This window comes from Musca domestica, unplaced genomic scaffold (assembly GCF_030504385.1).
Source record: "Musca domestica strain aabys unplaced genomic scaffold, Musca_domestica.polishedcontigs.V.1.1 37, whole genome shotgun sequence".
Taxonomy (NCBI): domain Eukaryota; kingdom Metazoa; phylum Arthropoda; class Insecta; order Diptera; family Muscidae; genus Musca; species Musca domestica.
In genome coordinates this window covers 984326-1007639 of record NW_026712321.1, presented here as the reverse complement: position 1 = coordinate 1007639, position 23314 = coordinate 984326, and the positions used below count along the sequence as shown (strand labels likewise).

General features: G+C 34.9%; 6 protein-coding genes across 7 annotated transcripts in view; 3 read left to right on the top strand and 3 right to left on the bottom strand.

Annotated features, from left to right (window-relative positions):
- The first annotated feature begins 867 nt into the window (after window positions 1-867).
- On the top strand, window positions 868-1618 carry LOC101897851 (small ribosomal subunit protein eS26). The gene is made up of 3 exons (XM_005181882.4): window positions 868-975; window positions 1140-1317; window positions 1401-1618. The coding sequence occupies exons 1-3, from the start codon at window positions 889-891 to the stop codon at window positions 1559-1561; spliced, it is 426 nt and encodes a 141-aa protein (XP_005181939.2). The 5' UTR covers window positions 868-888; the 3' UTR covers window positions 1562-1618.
- Window positions 1619-3953: 2335 nt separating this feature from the next.
- LOC101897680 (E3 ubiquitin-protein ligase RBBP6) lies at window positions 3954-11584 on the top strand. Of its 2 annotated transcripts, none has more exons than XM_011293525.3 (13): window positions 3954-4509; window positions 4583-4817; window positions 4882-5058; window positions 5125-5270; window positions 5340-5501; window positions 5565-6031; window positions 6375-6808; window positions 8031-8168; window positions 8243-8656; window positions 8715-8789; window positions 8850-8915; window positions 9110-9199; window positions 9267-11584. In XM_011293525.3, exons 1-13 carry the CDS (start codon window positions 4344-4346, stop codon window positions 11557-11559), a joined length of 4863 nt encoding a protein of 1620 aa, XP_011291827.2. In that variant the 5' UTR covers window positions 3954-4343; the 3' UTR covers window positions 11560-11584. The 2 variants fall into 2 exon arrangements, with proteins under 2 accessions (XP_011291827.2, XP_019891732.2); XM_020036173.2 differs by having other exon boundaries at window positions 3955-4509; window positions 6387-6808.
- LOC101892536 (protein 5NUC) overlaps window positions 9232-23314 on the bottom strand; it is a 174379-nt gene continuing 160296 nt past the window's right edge. The window contains exon 8 of the transcript XR_009342866.1: window positions 9232-9242. The gene's annotated coding sequence lies outside the window, so the exon portion shown is untranslated. The remainder of the gene's footprint in view (window positions 9243-23314) is intronic.
- On the bottom strand, window positions 12247-14422 carry LOC101897285 (UDP-xylose and UDP-N-acetylglucosamine transporter). The gene is made up of 6 exons (XM_005181878.4): window positions 14205-14422; window positions 13754-13854; window positions 13473-13689; window positions 13282-13413; window positions 12983-13174; window positions 12247-12924 (listed from the first exon to the last, which is right to left on the bottom strand). Exons 2-6 carry the CDS (start codon window positions 13834-13836, stop codon window positions 12517-12519), a joined length of 1032 nt encoding a protein of 343 aa, XP_005181935.1. The 5' UTR covers window positions 13837-13854; window positions 14205-14422; the 3' UTR covers window positions 12247-12516.
- LOC101897103 (THO complex subunit 5) lies at window positions 15667-17876 on the top strand. The gene is made up of 5 exons (XM_005181877.4): window positions 15667-15849; window positions 15915-16631; window positions 16692-16898; window positions 16966-17517; window positions 17581-17876. Exons 1-5 carry the CDS (start codon window positions 15763-15765, stop codon window positions 17812-17814), a joined length of 1797 nt encoding a protein of 598 aa, XP_005181934.2. The 5' UTR covers window positions 15667-15762; the 3' UTR covers window positions 17815-17876.
- On the bottom strand, window positions 19303-21395 carry LOC101896929 (cofilin/actin-depolymerizing factor homolog). The gene is made up of 4 exons (XM_005181876.4): window positions 21235-21395; window positions 20051-20241; window positions 19787-19892; window positions 19303-19686 (listed from the first exon to the last, which is right to left on the bottom strand). Exons 1-4 carry the CDS (start codon window positions 21235-21237, stop codon window positions 19540-19542), a joined length of 447 nt encoding a protein of 148 aa, XP_005181933.1. The 5' UTR covers window positions 21238-21395; the 3' UTR covers window positions 19303-19539.

The following is a 23314-nucleotide window of genomic DNA, read 5'->3' as shown; positions in this document are numbered from 1 at the left end:
ATTGTTTACTTTTATGTATTCTGATAAGAATTTGACAAAAAATACACCTTTTATTTGACATATGGAATGATATTTTTGACACATTCGTTTGTAAACCGGCTATAATTTTTTATGGCCTTACCATGATTTATTTTATTCAAATTGCATAATAGAATAATACAGGTAGATGCATCAACACTTGGAAACATTGATATGTCAAAAATTGTAAGATGTTTTTTTTTTCAAAAATTAGTAGATTCTTATATATTTTCTTATACGAAGCCAATCAGAGGTTGTTATGATATTTATTTTTTAAACAATTTTAACGCATTTACATAAATTTTAATTCTAAATTTTGATTTATTTTATAAAATTTTCCATGGTAGAAGAATACAGGTAGTCGCATCGACAGCTGCTGGGACAATGAACTGTGAAACCAATTTTGAAATTGAAATTTTTGAAAGAAAAACTATACAAATTTGTACAAATTGTTGAAAATACATATTATAACAATGTCCGGTTAACGTTGTAAAGGAAAACATATAAAAATCTACTGATTTTTGAAAAAAAAAAAAAAAATAAAAACATTTTAAAATTTTTGGCATATTAATGTTCCCAAGCGTCAATGCATCTGCCTGTATTCTTCTACCATGTTATAAATGCAGCGTCTACAACATTTTGTACGAAATCTAGGCAATATGGTATTTTCCCCCATTTAATACCATTTTAATTAATAATTTATTATTATTATTAGTTAAATTACCTATAGAAAATTACCTATATTCTTTAATCTATATGTATTTTCATTTTCTCAAAAGAACTACCTAAAAGTGCTGCCAAGTTGAGCAAATACCGGTAATCATTTACAATACTAACGAATAACCACATGCAAATCTATTACAATACCAAATGTCAAAATGTGACAAACTACAACCAACTTCACTCAATAGATTTCTTTCTTTTTCTTTCTTCCGGCCAAAGGAGACTGACAAAATGGTGCGTGCAAAACCAATTATTTATTCAATGGAAATATGAAAAAATGTGATAAAATAACAAAAAAAGAAAACAAAAATGCCATAAGCAATGTGGAATATATAAACATAGTGTTGATGTGTTGTTTATTAAACATGCGTTTTTATCTCTTGAAACATTAATTGCAGACTAAGAAGCGTCGTAACGGAGGTCGCTGCAAGCACAACAGAGGTCATGTAAAGGCTGTGCGTTGCACCAACTGTGCCCGCTGTGTGCCCAAGGATAAGGCCATCAAGAAGTTCGTTATCCGTAATATCGTCGAAGCTGCCGCTGTTCGTGATATTTCCGAAGCCTCCATCTGGGATTGTAAGTTGTTTGAAATCGGCTGCGCCCCTTTTGTGGGGATTGGGGAAAACGAATACTAATTACTTTTGTTTTTCTTATTTTAGCTTACACTTTGCCCAAGTTGTACGCCAAATTGCACTACTGTGTATCCTGCGCTATCCACTCTAAGGTCGTAAGAAACAGATCCAAGGAAGCTCGTCGCATTCGTACTCCTCCAGTAAGAACCTTCCCCAAGGATATGGCTCGCAACCAACCAAGAAAGTAAAAATGCTGTTCAAAAGCATTAATAAACTTTAATTAAAAAAGAAAAAAAAAAACCAAATGTGTTCTTAATGGATGTGGATAGTATTGGTCTCATAGAAGATTGGCGCCCTCAAGAAAGGGTTATGGATGCTGTGGGCTACATGGGATAAGCCGTTTGGTATATCAATGGGCAGAATTGAAGGGAAAGCTTGGCTTTCATGGAATCTAAAAATTATTCAAATTGAGACACTAGTTCTACATAAACACTTTGTCAAAAATTTTAAAGTTTTTGGGTCTCGTTTGCAACATGGAAATGCTTTGTACTTAGAATTTTAGGTCATTTTCGTATGTAACGATGGCCAGGTGGTAAAATATACAAAAACAAGTTTTTATTTTTGAAAATCGCATGTCGATAACTCCTTGTGGTGTAGATTCTCATGAAGGGGAGAACAGGTGGCTAATCTTCAAAAAAATGAATTAATTTTAAACTGACAATCACTCAAATTTGAATCCAAACATGTTGATGCCGATGTGTTGCCATTGTTGTTGGTTACATTAAACTGTGCCGCTTATACAACAATTGCTTATTAGTGAACCCATTTTTGTTCTTAGGACCACTTTTTTTATACCCTCCACCATAGTATGGAGGGTATATACATTTTAGACCCCACAAAGTATATATATTCTTGATCAGCATAAAAATCTATGTCGATTTTGTTCGTCTATCTGTCTGTGGAAATCACTCTAGCTTCCGAACGGTATGAAGTAGATTTAAAAAATCTTACTCAAATGTATATTATGTTTGCAGGACTTTTGGTATTGAAAATGGGCCATGTAGGTTCACGCCCCCATATAACGGTACCTCCCGATATTCGGTAATTTGATGATTTTAGCGACATTAATCACCGGAATTGTTTCAAATTTGGCATTTGAAGTTCGTAATGGATACTATGACAGAAAATTGTCTGTGCAGGTCTACGTTTTGGTATAGCCCCAATATAAAATGTTCTCTTTATAACAGTATTTTGATGATTTTAGCGACATTATTCACCGGAATTTTTTCGAATTTGGTATTTGAAGTTCGTACAGCCTATGACAGAAAATTATCTGTGTACATCTTCGTTTTGGTATAGCCCCCATAGTAGTACCTCCTTATATTCGGTGTTTTGATGATTTTAGCGATATTATTCACCGGAATTGTTTCAAATTTGGTATTTGAAGTTCGTACTATAGCCTATGCCAGAAATTTATCTGTGCATATTGTAATGGCTTGTCACGTCGTATAGGCCCTACATTCGGTATTTTTAAAATTTTAACAGAATTTTTAACGGATTTTATTTTTTTGAGAATTGCCAAATTTATTTCAAATGGTGGAGGGTATTCAACTTTATTACTTATTTCATTTGAGATTGTTAAAAAAGTTTGTTTTACACAGTCTCTATACATCAATTTTTACATTTTAATAATTATGGTACCTTTTAACCTCCCGTTTTTAAGAATTTTGAAGAATGATTTCCATAAATATTAGTTATAAAATAGTATTTCATGCTCTCAGAGAATAAAACCCATCTGGCAGAAAATTGTCGATATTGATCGGCAGATCAAACTAATAATTTCCAATAGAATGGGCTTTAATTTAGTCTTATAAAATGGAATTTTTTTAGCGTTGCCTCATTTAACTCCTGTTTGCATTTTCCGCTTGAAATGTCTAAAGAATTGTAACCGTCAGGTTTCAATTTCGTACTTCGGATTTTTAAGAAATATTCACTAGCTTTGAAACATCGAAAATTTCATTTAAATTAATGTAATCAATGACTGTTTGAAATAACAAGCCATTCTAGAACTTCTGTTTGTATTAAATACCCATTTCGTTTTTTCAAATCCAGATGTTAGGTCTATAGAAAATGTTAATCACTATATTATTTTCTGACGTGTTAAAAATATCAGATATATATCCATTTGTAATAAAAAGACCTAACAGCTTCCTAAAACCTGAGTTACAATAATAAATAAAAAATAAATAATAATAACAAAAAAAAATAAATAATATAAAAAAAATTAAAAATTAATCATTTTCCATTATTTAAGTTAAGCAGGTACCATTTATCCAATACTTTTAATAAGAATTACACATACGAAAAGAATTCCACAAAAAAAAACTATAAGTTTAAGTCTTTTTATTTATTCGGGCATTTTACTAAGAAAAAGAATTCCACATATCATTCAGGCTTTTCGAATAATACTGATATTAATATGGGAAATTTAGTTAATTCTTATATTTCAACAACATTAAATGAATCACCTTGCAACTCTACACAACAGGGTGTATGATTTCATGCGTTTTCATTCCATTCATCTGGCAACTGTAAACATATTCTCATCAACGTGGCAACATTCCATTTTCTCCTAAAAGTAACCACTCACTTAGTGACTGGATTCAGTAGTTTGGGAAAAGGCATTTTTACAGATAAAACATTGGACATAATTGTGAACAACCTGTGAATTTTCCATTAGTTTAGCGGCATATTGGGATATTCATTGAAAGCAGTTTGCGGCGCTAAATATCGATTACAACATTTAACAACGCATGCGGCCGCAACAATAGTGATTGATGTGTGTTTGTGATTACTAAATACATCATTTTAATTTTTCTTCACATCACTAGAATTGTATTTTTTACACAATGAAGCAGCAGAAGATTTCACTTCTGAATTTTTAAGGGGCCGATTTGTTAACAAATTATTGCTATTTTTGTGAAAAGCTACAAGAAAAGAGTGTTGCGGTAATTCATTTCCGGCCACATAATGTCGGTACATTATAAATTCAAAAGTACCCTGGACTATGACACCATTACATTTGATGGCCTGCATATATCCGTGGCGGATCTCAAAAAGGCCATACTTCAACAAAAACGCTTGAGCAAAATAACTGATTTCGATTTGCAAATAATCAATGCACAAACAAAAGAAGGTATGCATAAAATTAACTAAAAAGTTTGTGCCTGAGTGGTTAATTAATGTTGGGAGTTGTTTTTTTTTTTTAGAATACCCCCATGATACAAGTCTCATACCGAAAAATACCTCCTTGATTATATCTCGTGTGCCGCTAACAAATCAGGCCAAGAAATCTTGGGATACCGCAAATAAACCCATACAGCCACGCATTGTTCCTAAGCCGGTGGAAAAGACAGATTTTGATCTGTCGAAAATGGAGGGTAGCGAAGAGGAGAAAATCCAAGCCATGATGATGCAAAGTACAGCCGAATATGACCCCAAAAGGTAAGCGAGAATGATAGATAGAAGTGATAAAATATTTTATTTCGGCTGTTTTCATTTCCCAAAGTTATCAAAAAATTCGTGGTTTCTCTCAAACGGGTGAGGTGCCACCCACTTATCGCTGTAATAAATGTAAAAAAGGTGGCCATTGGATTAAAAATTGCCCCTTTAATATAAGTAAGGAACACACTGAAGTGAAAAGGACAACAGGAATACCCAAATCCTTTATTGACAAGGATGAAAGGTAATTAAAAGCAACACTTTTAAAACTATAAAGGGCAACTATTAAAAATTCTTGAATCTCACCCAGAGCATTGATGATTGAGAGCCAGGAACCATTGCTGGAGGAGGAAAAGAAGCAAGAAATACCTGAGGATTTGGTGTGTGGTATATGTAATGATCTCTTTGTGGATGCCGTCATGATACCCTGTTGTGGTAGTTCTTTTTGTGATGACTGTAAGTAGAAATTGAAGCATAGCAGATAAAGAAAACCAAACGAATATAACCTAATCTTTGCTTAAACAGGTGTGCGCACCGCTCTATTGGAGTCCGAAGATAACGAATGCCCTGATTGCAAGGAAAAAGGCAGCTCACCGGGTTCTCTAATTCCCAATCGTTTTCTACGGAATTCGGTTAATGCGTTTAAAAATCGCACTGGCTACAAAGCCAGCAGTCAAACAAAAAAAGGTAAAAAATTATAAAATTACTTAAACTTTTGTTCAAAAATAATTAATTCTCAAATCAATTTAGAAATTAAAATTGATCCCCCACCACCAGCAGCAACAGCAGCAGCAGCAACCGAGGACGACAATGATAATGTGGCGGAAGAAAAACCCCAATTGGATGTAATTAAGAAAACAGAACCAAAAGAAGAGGCTAAGGAGCAACAACCAGAAGAAGAGGAACGAAGGGACAATAATGAGATTACAAAAGCAGTTAGTGATAACGAGCCAAAAGAGCTTGATATAAAAACAAAGGACGAGCATGTTGATGTGCCAAGCACAGATGTAAAAGAAGAAAAGAACGAACAACACCATCATGTTGCCCCAACTCATTCAAGTCCTGCTCATGAAGATTCTGATTATGAGGATAATATTGTGGTTAAGGTACCATCTGCTTCGGATACTCGCACTGAAAAGTATCTTAGCCGTCGTCATGCATCATCGCATCCAAAACCACCTGGCCTTGAGCCTCATTCGCCGAAAAGTAAACCACAGGTAAGAAAAATATTGTTTGTATTTATACTCATGTATATCAGACGCTGATTTTATTATGGATGAGAGATGAGTTTTAAATAATGTTGAGTCCGGTTAGAATTTCATTAAAATAACATCTTTCAACCTTGTTCCCTTGGTTGTCAATCTAAATTGTTGGTTGAAATTAAGAATAAAACTGTTTCAAGATACCACTAGCCTCTAACGAATTAAGTTTGCGACTCAAATGACCACAATTTCACTGTAATAAAATTAGCTATTGATAACTTCACTACTACTTTCCTGGTATATATCATGTTTGTTTTTGCCAATATCATTTAATGCTTCTTATTTACTAATTGTTTAGTATCCTCAACAGGAAAGTAATTCTCATCGTTCCCACGATCGTCCAAGCTCAAAAGATTGGGATCGATCACCCAGAGATCATGAGACTCCGACAACCGACCATTATGGCTATGAAAAAAATAGCCGACCGATCTCAACAACTAAACCCCCTCTGGAAAATATCCCACCACCTGGTGCGGCACCAGGTTCGGTGCAAGTACCACCACTTTATCCTCCCCATCAAGGGGGCTATGATATGCAACAACGTCCGATTAGGCCCATGAACATGCATGGAGGATATCACAATCATATGCATCGTCCACCGCTGTATCCACATCCGAATATGCCACCTCATCCCCATCCGCAAGTGGGGCCGCCACCATTACGTATGCCAATTGCTGCAATGGGCTCCTATGATCAACCACCCTACAATCCCATGGGCAACGTGGTACCAGGGTAAGTGTGAGACACATTGTAGTACAGTTTGTCATATTTCTTAGACGTATTTCAAGCAAAATTGGCCCAGAAAGCTACTATATATATAAACAACCAACCTACCTACACACATTCTTAGCTGCCATATTAATATTCTTTTAAGTGCAAAAAAGGAGTGCAGCAGGTGTGCCTTTGAATCCCCCAATATATACATATCTACTTCTGTATCTATTGCTCCGGAAGGTACAAATCAATACGAGTTGTTAATTTTAACAAAAAAAAAAAGAAAAGAAAAAAAAACAAACAAAATAACTTTTCTATTATCTTTGACCTATGTAAAGAGGATAGATAAAAAATAACTATATTCCTAAACTATTGTACTGCTAAGTTGTTGTAAATTTTTATTTTGTGATAAAATCAAATTTTATCCTTAAAATTCAAGAAGTAGACCACATTTTTGCACACATTATTTTGTAAGAAGAAACAAATGAATGTGATAATGATGATGATGATGATCTCTCAAACAAACCTTTTTGTAGACCAGTTTAAATTGTAAGCAAAACATAGAATTGTAGTCTAAGCTGTAAGCAAAACATACCATACCAATACCAAAATGAAACAAAAATCCAAGTTATTTAAGGATTGCTGATTGCATTTGTTTTTATAAATTGTTTATGCCATGTCTTAATTAAAAAAAAGCAATAAAAAGACTGATTGAACTCGTAATTATTTGTTATTGATATAAAATTTTGTAAAGAAAGTCATGAGATCGAAGATGAAGAAGAAGAAGAACAGGACAGGATATACAAATATCAGTTGTAACTAAATATTAGCATGGATTTGTGGTCTCACAAACTGAGGAATTTACGTGCAGCACGAAGAGGAAATCAAAACCAAACTCTTGGACCATGGAAGACTCATGTGGCCTCCCAAAGTCGTTATTGTGAAACACCATTTATTGCCCCCCATCTGCCTTGTTTTTCATGAGCCCATTTTGTTGTAGCCCTTTTGCTGATGGGTAAGTGTTTCCAGGTCTGTTTTGTCGTATAAAATCAGTCGCTGTTACAATGATGCGTTGCGGTTCCAACTAGGAGGACACAATATTTATCCTTTTGAATTGAAAGAAAGAAAATGGATTTGTTGGTATACGGTTTGCGAGCTTAACAATGAAAAACCACCTCCTCCATTTGCTCAGTTTCATAAATTGTTTTGTACCATTTAGATGTGCTTTTCTATTCCACAGATATCAACGTTTTCCTACCGCTAATATGCCCAATCGTTTCAATTATCCTGTAAGAGAACATGAAAACCCAAATCAAATGCGCCCCTTTAATAGCATAGCATCTGTGTATGAAGTGGTACAAGCCAAGGTGGGATCAGGGTAAGTTTTTAAGCTATACAAACAAAAAGGGAATTGTGACAAAATGTAATTGATTTCTCCATATCCATTGTTAGGATCATTGATGACCCCCTGGAGGCCTTTAATCGCATTATGAAAGAAAAAGAGAAAAAGAAAACCGAAGACAGACGGTCGCCAGATCGACGCCGCCGATCGAAAGAGCGACACATTAGAGGTAATTTTCGCACATCACCATATAATAATCGGAATTCTAAGGACCATGGAGGCGGCGGTGGTGGTGGTGGCAACAATAATAGTAGTGGCGGTGGAGGTGGTGGCTATCATGACAAAAGAGGTCGTTCCCGTGATCGTGATAATGATCGTCGTTGGCCACGCTATGAAAAACCAGGAGATAAGGAACGTGACCGAGAACGCGACAGAGACAGAGAAAGGGAAAGGGAACGTGATCGCAACAAAGATCATCTCTATAGGAACAGCAGACGTTCAAAGTCTTTGGAAAGAAATTCAAGGTATACCGAAAATTTGCAATTTTTAAAATAGGTATTCTCAATTAATATACCTTTCCAGATCGAGATCACATTCTCCCCCCAATAAACGCTATAGATCTCCGTCTAATCACAAGAGTCATTTCAATCAGGATAAGTAAGTATTTTAGCCATTGACAACGGTATTCGAAATAAAGCAAAATATGCATTTTTTTAGACATCCCCATCACTATCATCCCAAGTCACGGCCAGAGGATCATGAGGACACTATGCACAGTAACAGGTAAGAGTAGAAACGAATATATATCTAGGGAAACCCTTTAGACAATTTAAAGTCGTTTTTATTTATAAAAGGCACCCAATATGCCTTTAGAAGTTCAAACTTCTGATGAAGATATGTAGAAGAACTTCTGAAGTATAGAACATCTTGATATTAATTTTTTATATATTGTTCATCCTCTCCTTTACCACAAACAGACACAAACGTGAAGGCAGTCGGGGTCGTCATATCTCGAAACCATTTGAACCCAAGGGCATGCTCAATGATGATAGAATGGGGGATATGAGGTAAGTAGACTCATAGAAAAACTTATCATAAACCTCAAATTAACTAACAAACAAATCTCCTTTCCAGGAAACACTATAACATGAATGATGAAAACTCAGAACCACCGCCACCTGGCTTTGAGATACAAACCTCACGTAATCCATTCCATAGCAACATTTCAGCATCACCGTCAACAAATCTGCGCGAAATTCGTCGTAATCCCACACCAGATCTATATGAAAAATGTGTCTCGCAGGATTTGGAGGAGAATAAACTGTATAGCAGCAACACGGGAAATCGATCCGAAAGAGATTTACGATCGCGCTCACGATCAAGAACCAGATCAAGGTCTCGTTCAAGTGTTCGAGCCGCAGAGAAACGACGTAAAATGCAAAGGAGTACCACACCGAAAGGTAAGCCGGCATCATCGACATCCGATCACCATCATAAGAAGGATAAAGAAAGGGGCTCATCATCACATCGTAAACACAAAAGTGTTGATCGATATCATCCTCAAAAGGATAAGGAGTATCATGATCATGATTTTGATTCGAAAAGACGTAGTATGACGCCGCCACGGCAAAAGGAATCATCGAGCAATGTCAATGAACATAAAATTGTTAGTGGTGGCGAACATCCATCTTCTCCCGAGGAGAAATCAGAAAAGAAATCGGAAAAGAAACTCAAGGAACGCAAGAAGAAACGTAAAGACAAAAGTGAAAAGAAAAAGGTTAAAAAAGAAAAGAAGTCCAAAAAGGAGAGACATAGAAACAAGTCGGAAGATCGTCATAATGATGATGCAGCTAACGAGGAAGAAGACGAAGAAGATCAGCAGCAGCGGCGTGACGAAGAACACCAAGGTGAACACGACGACCAGCAACGTGGTGGTCATGCTAAAGAAGCAAATGACTCCAAGAATAGCAATGAGGAATTGAAATCATCCGACAAGGAATTCCATTTGTATGACGACCTAGAGGAAGAAGGAGAATATAGGAGTGTGGAAAAGGAACTGCAGCCCAATTCCACACCGAAAAATAACAACACAGCAAGTCCCCCGCCCAGAATGGAAGTTGTAACACCCAAACAGATGAAATCTCTTGATTATGGCGACAAGACACCACCCTCCTCGGATATTAAGTGCTTTGATGCAGTTCTGGACATCCATGAATATGAAACCGATTTTGATGAGAGTTTTAAATACCAGGACAGTGGCAACAATAAATTAGTGGCCCCCGAAACTTCAAAATGGGAATTAGATGACAATCTTAATAGCATGGGTGGTGCTGCGGGTGGTGGGCCTGACCATATGGGTGAGGATAAAAATGATGACAACTATGCCCACAACAACAACAACAATGGAGATAGCAAGGTGACCAATGAGGTAATTGTGCGGGCTGAAAAGGCGATTTTTGCCAGGGCTATCAATGCCATTCGGCCGATTGAGTTACACAAGAAATCCTCGTCAAAGGAGAGATCTTCGTCATCCAAAAACTATCCTGATGATCATGATAATATAAGGAATATTAAAATAACTTTGCCCGTTAATATTAGTAACGAACGTTCGGTGGAAGTGAGAGGTGGTGGAGGTGGGTCCGAAGGATCTGGTGAAAAGAAAAAATCCATCAAGGATAGATTGGGCAGTAAGGTGCAACAACCTCCAAGCTATGAACACAATGATCGCCACAGTAGACGTGGGCTGAGTGAGAGCAAATCCTCAAAAAAGCTGGGCGATAATGAGAAAAATAGTCGAGAACGTGACAGAGAAGCAGGAAGAGGTGATAGAGACCGTGAACGAAGAGACCGGGAACGCGAGAGGGAAAGGGAGAAAGAGCGAGAGCGTGAAAGAGACAGAGAAAAGGATAGAGAACGTGAACGTGAACGAGAGCGAGAAAGGGACAAGGAGCGTGAAAGGGAGAGGGAACGCGAAAGAGAAAAAGAAAAGGAGCGGGAAAGGGAGAAAGAACGCAACAAGGAAAGAGAGCGTTTGAAGCAACGTGACAGCGGCGGCAGAGATCGCGAAAGAGAACGTGACAGGGACCGAGAACGGGAACGAAATCACGATTACGACAAAGATCAGCAGCGTAACAAAGATTGTAAACCAAAAGAAAAGTCTGACAAAAATCATCACCCGCAACGTGACAACGATGGTCCGGCAATGTCGTCTCAGAAACGACATCATCACTCTCCTGTGTCACGCAAACGTAGTCCATCTACATCATCCTCGGACTCCGAAGACAGTGATGTTGAACGCAAGCGCAAACATGCCAAGACAGATAAAAAATCCCGCAAACGTTCCGAATCACCGGACAGCGATAGTAAACGGTCTAGCAAAAAGAAAGCCAAATCGGACAAGAAAAAGAAGAAGAAGAGTAAAAAATAAAACATAACTGTACTAATTGTAAAAACAAATAGAAACAAAACAGAAAAAGAAAAGCAGGAAATTAAGAAGAAGTTAAAGGAAATGCTCATTTTCAGCATTTACAATAAATACACACATACAAAGAATGAAATTTACAAATGATTACCCCCAAAACATAACATATATATATATACTTACTATATAGAAACAAGATTTCATATATATAAATATTTAATTTATACATTAAGGAAATTTGATTTTCTTTTTAATAAAAAAAAAAAACAAACAAAAAAATCTAAGAATCAATCCCCTTAACATCATAATTTCTTTTTAAGTGAATGATGTTTCAAAACAAACAAACAAACAATAATAAAAGAAAATAATAATTAATTAAAATGAATTCTCTCTTTTATAACATCAAACAAAAAAAAACACACACACACATTTAAGAACCTATTTTAGTAAAAAATATTGAAAATTTGTAAAAAGTTTGGTAAGCAAGGTCTATTTTTTAGTTGAAAAAAAACATGAAGTAGTTATATTTTTATAATTTTTTTTTATTTAAAAAATTGCATTTTTTGTTTACTTATGCATGGCTAAAAATATTTTCATTGAAAATTTATCAAGACCAATAAATTTTTGTTTTGGTTACAAATTATTTTAATAAAAAAAAAATTGTTTTCTCTTGGTTTTTTAACAAAAAAAAAAAAAAAAAAAAATAATAATGCAATGTAGTGGGATATTTGTTCTTTTCTTTTTGGATAAATGGGTAAAAAATGTAACTTGAACTAGGTATATAAAATATTGTCCGAATAAATTTTCTCTCTCTCTCTCCCTTTCTGTTTCTTCTAAATTCTTAAAGCACGGACATTAATTTGTGTTAATTTAAAACCTATTTGTATATATATACAAGCTTGTTAGTTGAGCTATATAATATCATAACAAAACAAAAGAACCAATAACAAACTGGTTTCATATCTAAGATGCCTTAACTTTTTTGCTAGCCTCTTTTTGTTCCTTTTTCATAAACATAGACTTGGGATAGGACTCAGTAAATATCATGGTACCGGTAAACACTAAAATTGTGCCAATCCAATGGTATAAAGTAAATGAGTTTTTAAAATACAATATCGAAAAGACCAACGATACAAATTTACGCAACGTAACAACTAGGGTGACCGTCAATGAGCTACATTCAGCCGTTAGGACATAAACGGAGCTAATGCAAACATATTGTGTTATCATATTACATATTAAATAGATTATTTGTTCCGGCACAAAGGTGTTGACACCCAACACCATTAGAGGTTCACTGGTGGCGCTAATCACAAGATGTTGCCAAATGTTTGAACCCATCAAAAGGAAACCGGGTAGGGGTAATAAATGCTGTAAAAGACAATTTTTTGGTCAAAAGAATTCAAGTTTGTTTAAAAATTCAACTCACCGTATAGTACAAAGCCTCTCTAGAACGTTTGCCATGTTTTTTATAGAGTACCTCTTGATAAATGCCCATGCAGGCTGAAATCAGTAGGGCAATAGTTAATATTCCAATGCCAACACACCACCAAAATACAACCGAGTAGGTATTTTCCTCGGACGGGGTTTCTTTGCGCAGTTTAGGATTACTGGTGTCTTCCTAAAATAGAGAAGGAAAAGTTAATATTAAGGTATATTCCATAAGAAAGCCACATAGCCTTGGATAAGGTTGTATACCTATAAAGAACTAAAAACTAGACAACATACCACTTTAGAAGCCGATACCATGGTGCAGGTAATAATACCAATTGTAATTAATATTACCGAAATATACTTGGAAATGCCATATTTCTTTTTAAGTATTAAAATACCCATAATCATGTTGGCCATCAGAGATCCCTAGAAAATAACAAAAAATACAGTATTTCTTTCCACCAAAAAAGATAATGTCAACTTACGGCCCGAAAGATCATATGCAATGGCATCGGTATATTAAAGTCAAATGCATAATTATTACAAACGCTGGTGACGAAGAACATCAAGACCAAAATCGCATAATCCTTAAAGCCAATTACCGGTTTGACCTTGCCGAATTTCGAAGTAAATATAAAACCTTCTATGGCAATGAATAAAAATTGTGAGAATGTTATGAGATTCCCCGAACCAGAGTCATATCTAACAAAAAAACACGAATTCAATTAATAAAAATTATTCTATTCATATGGATGTAAAAACATACTTGACAAGAAGCTCCAGGAATATGACATTACTGCAGCATCCTATAAATACTCCCAGTACTGCTGACCAGGCCTTTAGATTCATTCTCGTACACGTTTACTCCTAAAAGTGAGAAGGAGAAATGACTTTCTGTTAAAATGTTTACTGCTTACAAATTAAGTGCTACGTTAACATGATTCAGCCATTTTTCAATATTTGTTAATCTTAATGATCCAACAAACAACGAAAAATTACAACAACATCACAATCTAATAGCACATTAGATTGTTATTGTATCTGCCTGAGAAGATGGTTCGGTACGTGATAGTTTATATTGGGTGTTTATCTTTGCGTCGCCTTATCACTGTGTCCCAGCTGGTCGCTGGTCAATCACGAACGATATTGTATTGTAAACAATATTATTTTATTATGTAATTTTATAAAACAAACGAAAATATCACAAAAATATATACCGATAATAAAATGTGAATTTAGCAGCCAGATTTTTTCTCGTTGAAAAAAAACACACGTATTGGGAGCAATTGGTTAATTGAATAATTTGAGTTTGACAACACACGCAGAACAAATAGTATTGAAGTATTGTTATTGTTGTGTATAGCACAACAACATCTTAAAAGAATTAATAGAATGTTGAGAATTCCAAGGTAGATCTAAAAGGTAACCGCATCGGCGAATTGCTACAACAAAGCAACTTTTGCGGTACCCTCAAATGTCAAAATTGGCATCTAAGGCGAAAAATATATATTCGCCATGACATTTAGTTGTTACACTTCCTTTACACGGTGGCATTTTTAGCTGGCATTTTTATCAATTCTCTTTTAAAATTTCTGCGTAAATCTTCGCGCCTTTACACGGTAGCATTTTATGATATTAGTGCTGGGCATTTTTTCTGACATTTTATTTTATTCAGTATTTCGTATAGAGCTGTATTGTTGTGCTAATTGTTTGTAACAGATATTTATAAAGAAGTGATTCAAAATTAAATGTGTGAATCTAAAGAAGAAATGATGGAAAAAGTTATTGTATTTTAACTTTCTTTTTTTACTTTTTAAAACTTCCAATTAATTCTCATATAATTCGCTATACAATTCAATCACTAAACACATCACAATAAAAGAAACGCATCAAAAATTACAATAAAGAAACGATATGAAATGTCAAAATCATAAAAAATTCGGAAGAAGCAAAAAGAGAAATGCAAAGAAAATGGCATGTAACCCTGTGCGGTGGCTTATCGTGCCATTTTTTTTCTATCCTTCACTGCCTTTACACGGTGCAATTTTTAGCTGGCATTTTTATCAATTCTCTTTTAAAATTTCTGCGTAAATCTTCGCGCCTTTACACGGTGGCATTTTACGATAATAGTGCCTGGCATTTTTTCTGACATTTTATTTTATTCAGTATTTCGTATAGAGCTAATTGTTTGTAACAGATATTTATAAAGAAGTGATTTAAAATTAAATGTGTGAATCTAAAGAAGAAATGATGGAAAAAGTTATTGAGGTGTTAAATATTGCATTATTAACTTTTATTTTAACTTTCTTTTTTTACTTTTTAATACTTCCAATTAATTTTCATATAATTCACTATACAATTCAGTCACTAAAAACATAACATCACAATAAAAGAAACGCATCAAAAATTACAATAAAAAAACGATATGAAATGTCAAAATCATAAAAAATTCGGAAGAAGCAAAAAGAGAAATGCAAAGAAAATTGCATGTAACCCTGTGCGGTGGCTTATCGTGCCATTTTTTCTTCTCTACACCTTTTACCAACAAAAAAATGGCAGGGTTAAAAAATGTCACCGTGTAAAGGCAGTGTTAGTTGTTAGTTGCGAGCGTTGGAAACAAAAATGAAAAACGTCCCAACGAAACGAATATGAAGGCCACAAAGGAATACCCGATAAAAAATAGAAAGAAAGCAAAGACTCCGGGTACTTATTTATTAAAAAAATAAAATATATTGACTTCAAATTATTGAAAAATCAAATTAATATTTATTTAGAATGGCCAACATTCTAAATCAAAACTTTGATTTACTCAAAGTCCTGTTCACGGAATGTCTCCAGGCAAAAAACAATCCAAAAGACTCGGTATGTCAATGCATTTTCATGGATACCGGTACCATGACAAGAGATTAATTTCAATTTATTTGCAGCGAGTTGATTTGGAGGAAAAAATCAAAACCGGCTCTTTGCTGTTTGTGTTGATTAAAAAAGTTAATCGGCTGGTAAAGTATAAGGTGCGTTCTGGACGTGAGGAGCTGCAGGCCCAAAAGACCCTGGTGGATGCCAATCGTTTGCATTTGCAGAATCTGTTGTATGAAGTGAATTACCTGAAAAGGGAAATAAAGCAATGCTATAAATTCAAGAGTCAAGATGAAGATATTGATATCTATGAACCACCAGGAACTAAGGTTGCTTTGGCTGATTCCGACATGACACATAAGGAGCGTATAAATCGTTTGGAACGGGAGCTGAACTTACGCAAACAATTGTCCAATGATTGTAAAAATCTGCTAAATGATAAGACAAAAGTTTTCCATGAAATTATTAATAAAATGGAAAATCTTTCAACGTTTGCTCCATCGCTTAGGACACTGCTCAAAGCGACACGTCCCCTGCAAGAGGCGCTGCAGTTGCCAATTGAGCAAAAATGGACGTTGGAAAACAAGGTTCACATGTTACAGCATAATTTATATATGACTTATGTGAATTTAAGAGCCATTGAAATGCTGGAGGGTAGTATTAAGGTCAGCGTGAATGGCCATGAAGATGAAGTCCGGGAATATGAAGCTAAAATAAAATTGAAGTCTTCGGAAGAATTGGAGCAATCATTCCTAACGAAACCCCATCCTCTTTCATTGCAAATAAAGGTAGGTTGCAATGTTTTGGTGGCTATCCAAAGTAAAAAAAAAAAATCGATATATTTTCAGCTCAGTCAAGAAGAAACCTTGGAAGATTTTGTGGTGGTGGATATCTATTATTTGCCTTTATTGATGATTGCCACGGCCCACTGTGAGATACGTTTATGTGAAAATAACACCAACTTAATGGAGACAAATTTGCTGCAAGACTTTTTAAAATTTATAAATGAAGACGACTTGGGTGAATCTTTGCCATATTCCGAAACAAGTTTAAATGTGAGATTGACTGAATTAAACTTATTTTGTTAAAAATATTTATTTTTTTCGGCAAATATTTATGTAGTTACAGAAACACAACATCAAATTGGAAGACTTCAAGCATAATTTGGTTAAACACAATTTGGGTTTACCCTACCAATGGTTGCAAAAGATGATTGGAAACTCCTCGTTCAACAATACCAAATGTAATGACATGCAGAACCAAAAGCTCAAAGATTTCACATTAGAGTGTGTAAAACGTATACGCAATTACTTTCAAATACGCCATCAACTGATAACTCAAATACGAGCATTTATGAACAAGAATATTGATGAATACATTGCTGGTGGTGGTGGTGGTGAAAAAGTCAACCAAGCAAAACCAAATTGCACTCTGGTCCAGTGGTCGGCAGTGTCATGGGAGGAATATGAAAGTTCACCGTCCACCCTACCATTCGTTGCGGAAAGAATTGTCGATGAATATTGTAGTTTCTTTAGGGCTGTTATTGTTTTGGGATCGGCCAAAATGGAATGCCTTATCAGTTTATCCAATAAATATCCCCTTAATATACCACTGTGGTCCATAACTGTCCATTGGAATGGCCATCATAATGCATTAAATAATTCAGCCATTAAGGTAAGTTGTGGAATATAATTTTTGTCCATGCAATAAGTCATTCATTCTTCTCTCTTCTGTTAGGTTATGGAACACTACACGAATGCAATCAAAGATTGCAAGCAGGGAAATTTGTTGGCCTTGCAACTGTTGCGTACCATGTATAGCCTTGATATCTTCTTAGAAACGGAAGGCCCTCTTTATCAACCTTTGGAATATAATAAAGAGAAAAGTTTCATCAAATCATTCGCCAAACGTATACGCATGCGACCGTTTAAGCGTATTAACAAGGGTTCTGTGAACTATTTTAAGCAATAAAAATGAAGTAATTTTTTACCTATAAAATAAAATCCATGTTTTGGAAATGGACATACTTGAAATGCCTTTGCTCAAAGGAATTTATTTTCAAAAGAAAAGTTTAATTCTCCCATACAAATTATTGCCACGCGCAGCTGTTTAAAGTGATTTTGGTTTGAATGAATGCTATTTATAGAGTAATATCATTAGATACAAAAAAAACAACAACAAGAACAGCCTCCCCCACAACACAAAATCTATAAAATACATTCGACAAACAATAACAAACATTTCATTCACCCTAAATTGAATGGTATCTTTCATTCAGCACCACCACCACCACCAGTGTGGTTGAATTCAATTTTAACATACACATACATCGCACCCTGTACATTTTGTATAATTACCGAGATCGCCTAGAGTGGGAGAGAAATGTGTTTCTTCCAAGATTTCTTCCATTTCATTAGCTAATGTAAATAATATATTATAGAATGTTTTATAACCCCATAAAGAGTTCAGTGATTGCTGAGACAATGGACGTCTGCATGGCAGATGGATTATATACATACATACGTATGTATACGCCACAGATTTAAAATTTCCATTTTAAATAAAAATATTTCTTTGCTCGGAAGTCAAACACAAACTTTAGGGGATGAACCAAGAAAATGTTCCTTTCTCAGCGGTCGTTTTCCTGAAAAGGCTGTTTTTCTTACTCCTGCCCGTTAAAGGAGTGTAATAATGGAAGAAGATAGTATCACTCTACTTAATATTTTGGAAGACTCACGAGGTTTGTATATGCTATAAACTTCCTGTGAATGATTCTCAAGTAAGTCATTGATTACTAGCCGAAAATTTCGTATTCTTTAAATATATCTTTCTCAAACAATTGTCAATATCCTTTGGAATTCTCTTTTTTCCGAAATTATAATAGTTTTTCTTCTTTTACTCAAAGTCCATACCCAATAGCTGTAATGCAAAAGGACGAACAAATAATTCCTATCGCTCGACATGATTTCAAAATTATCCTTACTTTCTGTTTCCACATAGGTAATAAAGACAGTTCCCCAACAAGAAAACATGTCAACAATATTTACCCCACCCTCAAAGGTTTGATTCATTTGTAATTTTCCAATGCACTTGAAAATAACTCCAATATCTATTCCAAATAAAAAGATAATTTCAATCAATAATAAAATATGAATCAAGTCACAATCAAGCAACAACAACAACAAAATTCGCATGGTTTGTTCGCTCGCTCTCATTTCGTTTTTAACTCAAAAAAGTGACTAATTTTGTTGTGCCGTTGATTGGTTGTTGTCCGATGATAATGGGGGTAAAGAAAGAAAATGACTCATCGTCGTCATTTGTGTGTGCCGAAAGAAACCAAGTGAGTCACAACTCACTCAACTCTCTTCGTTCTGCTGATTTTGATTTTTTTTTTGTGCAAATAGATGAAGAAAACGCAAATATCAAGTTTGCCAATAAATAATAGTCCATACTAGAGAGTTTTCTTTTATTTTTTTCCTTTTTTTATTATTATTAAATTATTATTATTTATAAAAAGCTGAAATTAAATAGTTTTTCTTTTCATATTTCTGCTTCAAAATACAAATATTGGTTGTTGTTGTTGTTGTTTTGTGTTTTCTTGTTGTTTGATGTAATTGGATTCTGGGTAGAGTGGTTGTTTGTGGTGGTGTTTTTAATGATGATTTTTAAAACAGAATTCATTCATTCATCTTTATCTTACTGACGGTCAGTGGCGCGTAATTTCTCTTCGACCGCTTCACGGGAAGCTTCAGAAAGATCAGTGGCTTGTATGTATTTTTGTACACCGACAAGCGATTTCTTCAAGGCATCGAATGAGCTGGAGTACAACATCTTCTTCTTTACCTATCGAACGGAAATTGCAGAAAAAATTATTACATTAGTTTAGCAAGTCACAAGAAAAAGAATTAAACAGGCGATTTTCATATCAAAATACAAGACTTACTTTGGCGGTATCGGGGCACCAGGACATAAGGAAAAGTTTCTGTTTTTTGGAACTTTCTGAGGTACCTTGACATTGGTGCATGTACTCAAAGTCAAAAAGACCATAACTACAACAAAATAAACGGAAAAAGAAGCATAAAAAGGGAGGGTTGTTGGTTGGTTTTGTGTGTGGTGCGCATTAGAAACGAAACAGTAGTGAAGAAGAGTAACGCTAAGCTCTATACATATGTTGTTACATGGTGTGTTTGCTTTGTTGTCTACTTACCGGCATTCACCGGGACCGCATTTTTGGATATCCTCCAAGAATTGATCGTATTCGGCGTTACGTTCACCAACTGTTTCTACATCGATTTGCTTTTCATCTCTGATGTAGAAAATGACATATCTATGCTTCTTGTCCTTCTTGATTTCCTCGTAGGTCGTTTTGCAGACATCTGACACGGTGACTCCTGAAGCCTGGGCGGGGGGTAGCATAAAAAGAAAACACAAACAAAACAAGAATCAGTCAACATGAATTCTAACCACGCCCAAAACATCCTATTATATATAATACATACAAATATACATACATATATAATACGTGTATATATATTTACTACGATTTGCAACACCCCCAAAAAGACCGGGTCGGTGGCACTGGCGCTGTCGTTTTGGCAGATCACAATTGTCAAAAATGAAAGCACAGAGCTGTACAACTGCTGATGCAGCAGCAACTCATTTCCTCATTGCAATCAAGGGGAAAACGACCACAGATTGCAGCTTTTCCAACCGCATACATCAAATTCGCAATTTATTCCAATAAAAAAATTGGCAAAAATAAAACCCAAATATCTAATCAAGAAAAACGGCTCTTTTTTGTTTTTGCAAAAGCCGTGAATATAATGATAATTTCGCCATTTTTATTCTGGCAAAATGGTGAGAGGCGTCGTCGTTGCCGTACTCTCACTCTCTCTTGAGTTTTTGGTACAACGACGACGACGATATATTTCTGACCTTATAAGGCTATTTTTAAACGGCGTGTGGTCGTTGAATTTATGAATTTCATATATCTATACATATGGTGAACAACATATATATTTTTAGATATTATAACCTCCAAAAAAATGAAAACTGAAAGATATTAATCTATTAATTCCTTGATCAAATTGCTTAGAGGGGGTCGGTTGTCTTCCGTTAAAAAAATGTCTCATCTTTTTACTCCCCATTCGCTTTTTTTTTGCTTGTATGTATAACTATATTGTGCGCGCTTGTCGATGTATGTGTGCGGTGTTTGCCGTCTACATTTGCCATTTTCTTTCATTGGTAATATGCGGATTTCTCAGTACTTTTTTCACCGGTCATAAACTTTTTTATTTTCTTTACCGGGTTCTTCGGCCCACTAATAACAATAATTACACATAGATTTTGCCCATGGGCAATTATTTTCACCAGTATTTCTGTAAATCTTACCATTTTTCTTTAGATAATTTAGGGTGTGTAGACCGACGATATAAAAAAAATGCGTCGACGTGCAGCAGCGTGTGTTTCGGTCGATATAAAAATGAAAAATGCGACGACGTGCTCCGACGGTTGCCAAACGACTGTCTTGCTACATCAAACGCTTTTGCAAATGAAAACTCAAGTGTTGGTGCACAATTGCGTCGCCGGCCGTCAGCGTTTGTCGATAACTTCTCAAAGTGATATGAAGGTAAACGACAGCAATAAAATGACATGTCAACGATTTAATATTACCCTTGAGTTTATTTTGGATTAAACTATATTGTCCTATTATTTTAGGTTCAATCTTGTGAATAAACCCAAAATTCCATTTTTTTTCGCGTTTTTCCTATAATAATAATATAATATAAGAATTTTGTTAGAAATGAAAAATAAACCAAACCAACTGTTGCATATATAAAAATCTATTTGACACTAAAGACTCCAGCACAGAGTTGCAATTTTTTAGGTTCTTTGAAGTTGAACAACCTTTCTTATTGAACCACGGTTCCATACATGGTACAATAAAAAGGTAAGGTAGAGCTACCAGCTGATTACATTTTTTTTCTGAGGGTGCTTGATTTCTGCCAATTTTGTGTATGTGTTAAACGTTTTGACAACTAAAAACAAAATATTTTCAAAATCAATGATTGGAAGAAACGCAGATTGTGGGGCGCAGAATTTAAACCATGTCCGATCGTCCTTGCCGTATTTAATGCAAGATTATAGGCTACGTTTACATTGAAGACATTTGCTGAGATAATTGATTATTGATTTTGCGTCAAATTAATAATAAAATGACGCTTATCGTGACAAAGCGATTAAAAGTAAGCATAACCGATACAGAAGGTAAGACATGGAAGAGGAATACAGGTAGTCGCATTGACACAGCAAACCGTTTTTAAAAACCTTCAATTTGCGTCGTATGGGAAAACAAATCATATGGGAATACAAATCTAATTATTAAAAAAAACATTTGAAATATTTTGACATATCATTGTTCCCAAGCGTTTATGCATCCACCCGCATTCTTCTACCATGAGGCTGTCCAAATTTTAAAACTTATTTAAAGCTAGAAACAGATAACCGGAAAGTTACTAATAAAACTTGCTCGGTTGTCGTAGGAAAAACTTTTACATTCTTGCGGTTCTGGAACAAACCAATGCTATTTAAAACTATTTATTTATTTTTTGTAAATTTTAGAGAAAATTGTTGATAGGAACGTCAAAGGTTTTTACAATATCGAGCTCATCATATGATTCAAATGTTGTTTCATCTCAAAACTCAAAAATTGATTTCCCGTAAAAGCTGTAAATTGAAAATATTTAAATAATAATATTAATAATTAAAATATTTAAAATTATTTTATATATTACTCAATCCAATGCATATACATATGAAACAATAATTACAAGGTGGACAGATTTATTAAATTTGAAAAACACAACTCTGAAGCTAGATTTTTAATAAGGGCAAGGAGTTGTTCCTGCCACTATTTAAGAAAAAAATCACGAAACGTTATATGTAGCTGATTTTTCACAATATCGAGTTCTTAATATGGTCGCGTTTTATTTTCATTTCAAAATGCAGAGATTTTTTCTCTCCATGAGATGTAAGTATGAAGTTTAGTTTTAGCAAAATTTGAAAATATTAATTTTTTATTTCTCAAAACAGCACATACACATGCCCTGTTCCAAAACTGCAAGAATTTAAAAGTTTTTTTTCGCTTTATCTAGGGATCAGAGGTCTACCTATTACTGTGGTTTTGTCCCCAATAACGTAAAGAAAAATCTTTTTAAAGTACTTGTCAGCGATGAACCGGCCAGAATGCATGAGTTGTTATATGCAACTCTGACAGAAGACAATTGGTCTGATTCAGAACTGCAGGAACTGAATAGTTTTTACTACGATAAGCGAATTTTCCTTTATGAAATCGGAGAAAATTGCCAAACTAGTAGATTCTTGGCTTTGCAAATTGTTGTGTCGCCATGCCATGCTCAAAAATTTTCTCCCACAAAAAATTGGCATGTGTGCACCTAGTATGCCCACCCAA

What these genes read in the sequence shown, in the direction of transcription:
- LOC101897851 (XM_005181882.4), top strand. Translation starts at nt 889, where the DNA reads ATGTCAAAATGTGACAAACTACAACCAACTTCACTCAATAGATTTCTT. An exon ending in CAAAGGAGACTGACAAAATG is followed by an intron (nt 976 to 1,139) that starts GTGCGTGCAAAA and finishes CATTAATTGCAG; the next exon opens with ACTAAGAAGCGTCGTAACGG. An exon ending in CGAAGCCTCCATCTGGGATT is followed by an intron (nt 1,318 to 1,400) that starts GTAAGTTGTTTG and finishes TTCTTATTTTAG; the next exon opens with CTTACACTTTGCCCAAGTTG.
- LOC101897680 (XM_011293525.3), top strand. Translation starts at nt 4,344, where the DNA reads ATGTCGGTACATTATAAATTCAAAAGTACCCTGGACTATGACACCATT. An exon ending in CAATGCACAAACAAAAGAAG is followed by an intron (nt 4,510 to 4,582) that starts GTATGCATAAAA and finishes TTTTTTTTTTAG; the next exon opens with AATACCCCCATGATACAAGT. An exon ending in AGTCATTTCAATCAGGATAA is followed by an intron (nt 8,790 to 8,849) that starts GTAAGTATTTTA and finishes GCATTTTTTTAG; the next exon opens with ACATCCCCATCACTATCATC.
- LOC101897285 (XM_005181878.4), bottom strand. Translation starts at nt 13,836, where the DNA reads ATGAATCTAAAGGCCTGGTCAGCAGTACTGGGAGTATTTATAGGATGC. An exon ending in TTCCTGGAGCTTCTTGTCAA is followed by an intron (nt 13,690 to 13,753) that starts GTATGTTTTTAC and finishes TTTTTTTGTTAG; the next exon opens with ATATGACTCTGGTTCGGGGA. An exon ending in GAGAGGCTTTGTACTATACG is followed by an intron (nt 12,925 to 12,982) that starts GTGAGTTGAATT and finishes TGTCTTTTACAG; the next exon opens with CATTTATTACCCCTACCCGG.
- LOC101897103 (XM_005181877.4), top strand. Translation starts at nt 15,763, where the DNA reads ATGGCCAACATTCTAAATCAAAACTTTGATTTACTCAAAGTCCTGTTC. An exon ending in AAAACAATCCAAAAGACTCG is followed by an intron (nt 15,850 to 15,914) that starts GTATGTCAATGC and finishes ATTTATTTGCAG; the next exon opens with CGAGTTGATTTGGAGGAAAA. An exon ending in TAAATAATTCAGCCATTAAG is followed by an intron (nt 17,518 to 17,580) that starts GTAAGTTGTGGA and finishes CTCTTCTGTTAG; the next exon opens with GTTATGGAACACTACACGAA.
- LOC101896929 (XM_005181876.4), bottom strand. An exon ending in TGCGGTCCCGGTGAATGCCG is followed by an intron (nt 19,893 to 20,050) that starts GTAAGTAGACAA and finishes ATTTTGTTGTAG; the next exon opens with TTATGGTCTTTTTGACTTTG. An exon ending in GGTGCCCCGATACCGCCAAA is followed by an intron (nt 19,687 to 19,786) that starts GTAAGTCTTGTA and finishes TCCGTTCGATAG; the next exon opens with GTAAAGAAGAAGATGTTGTA.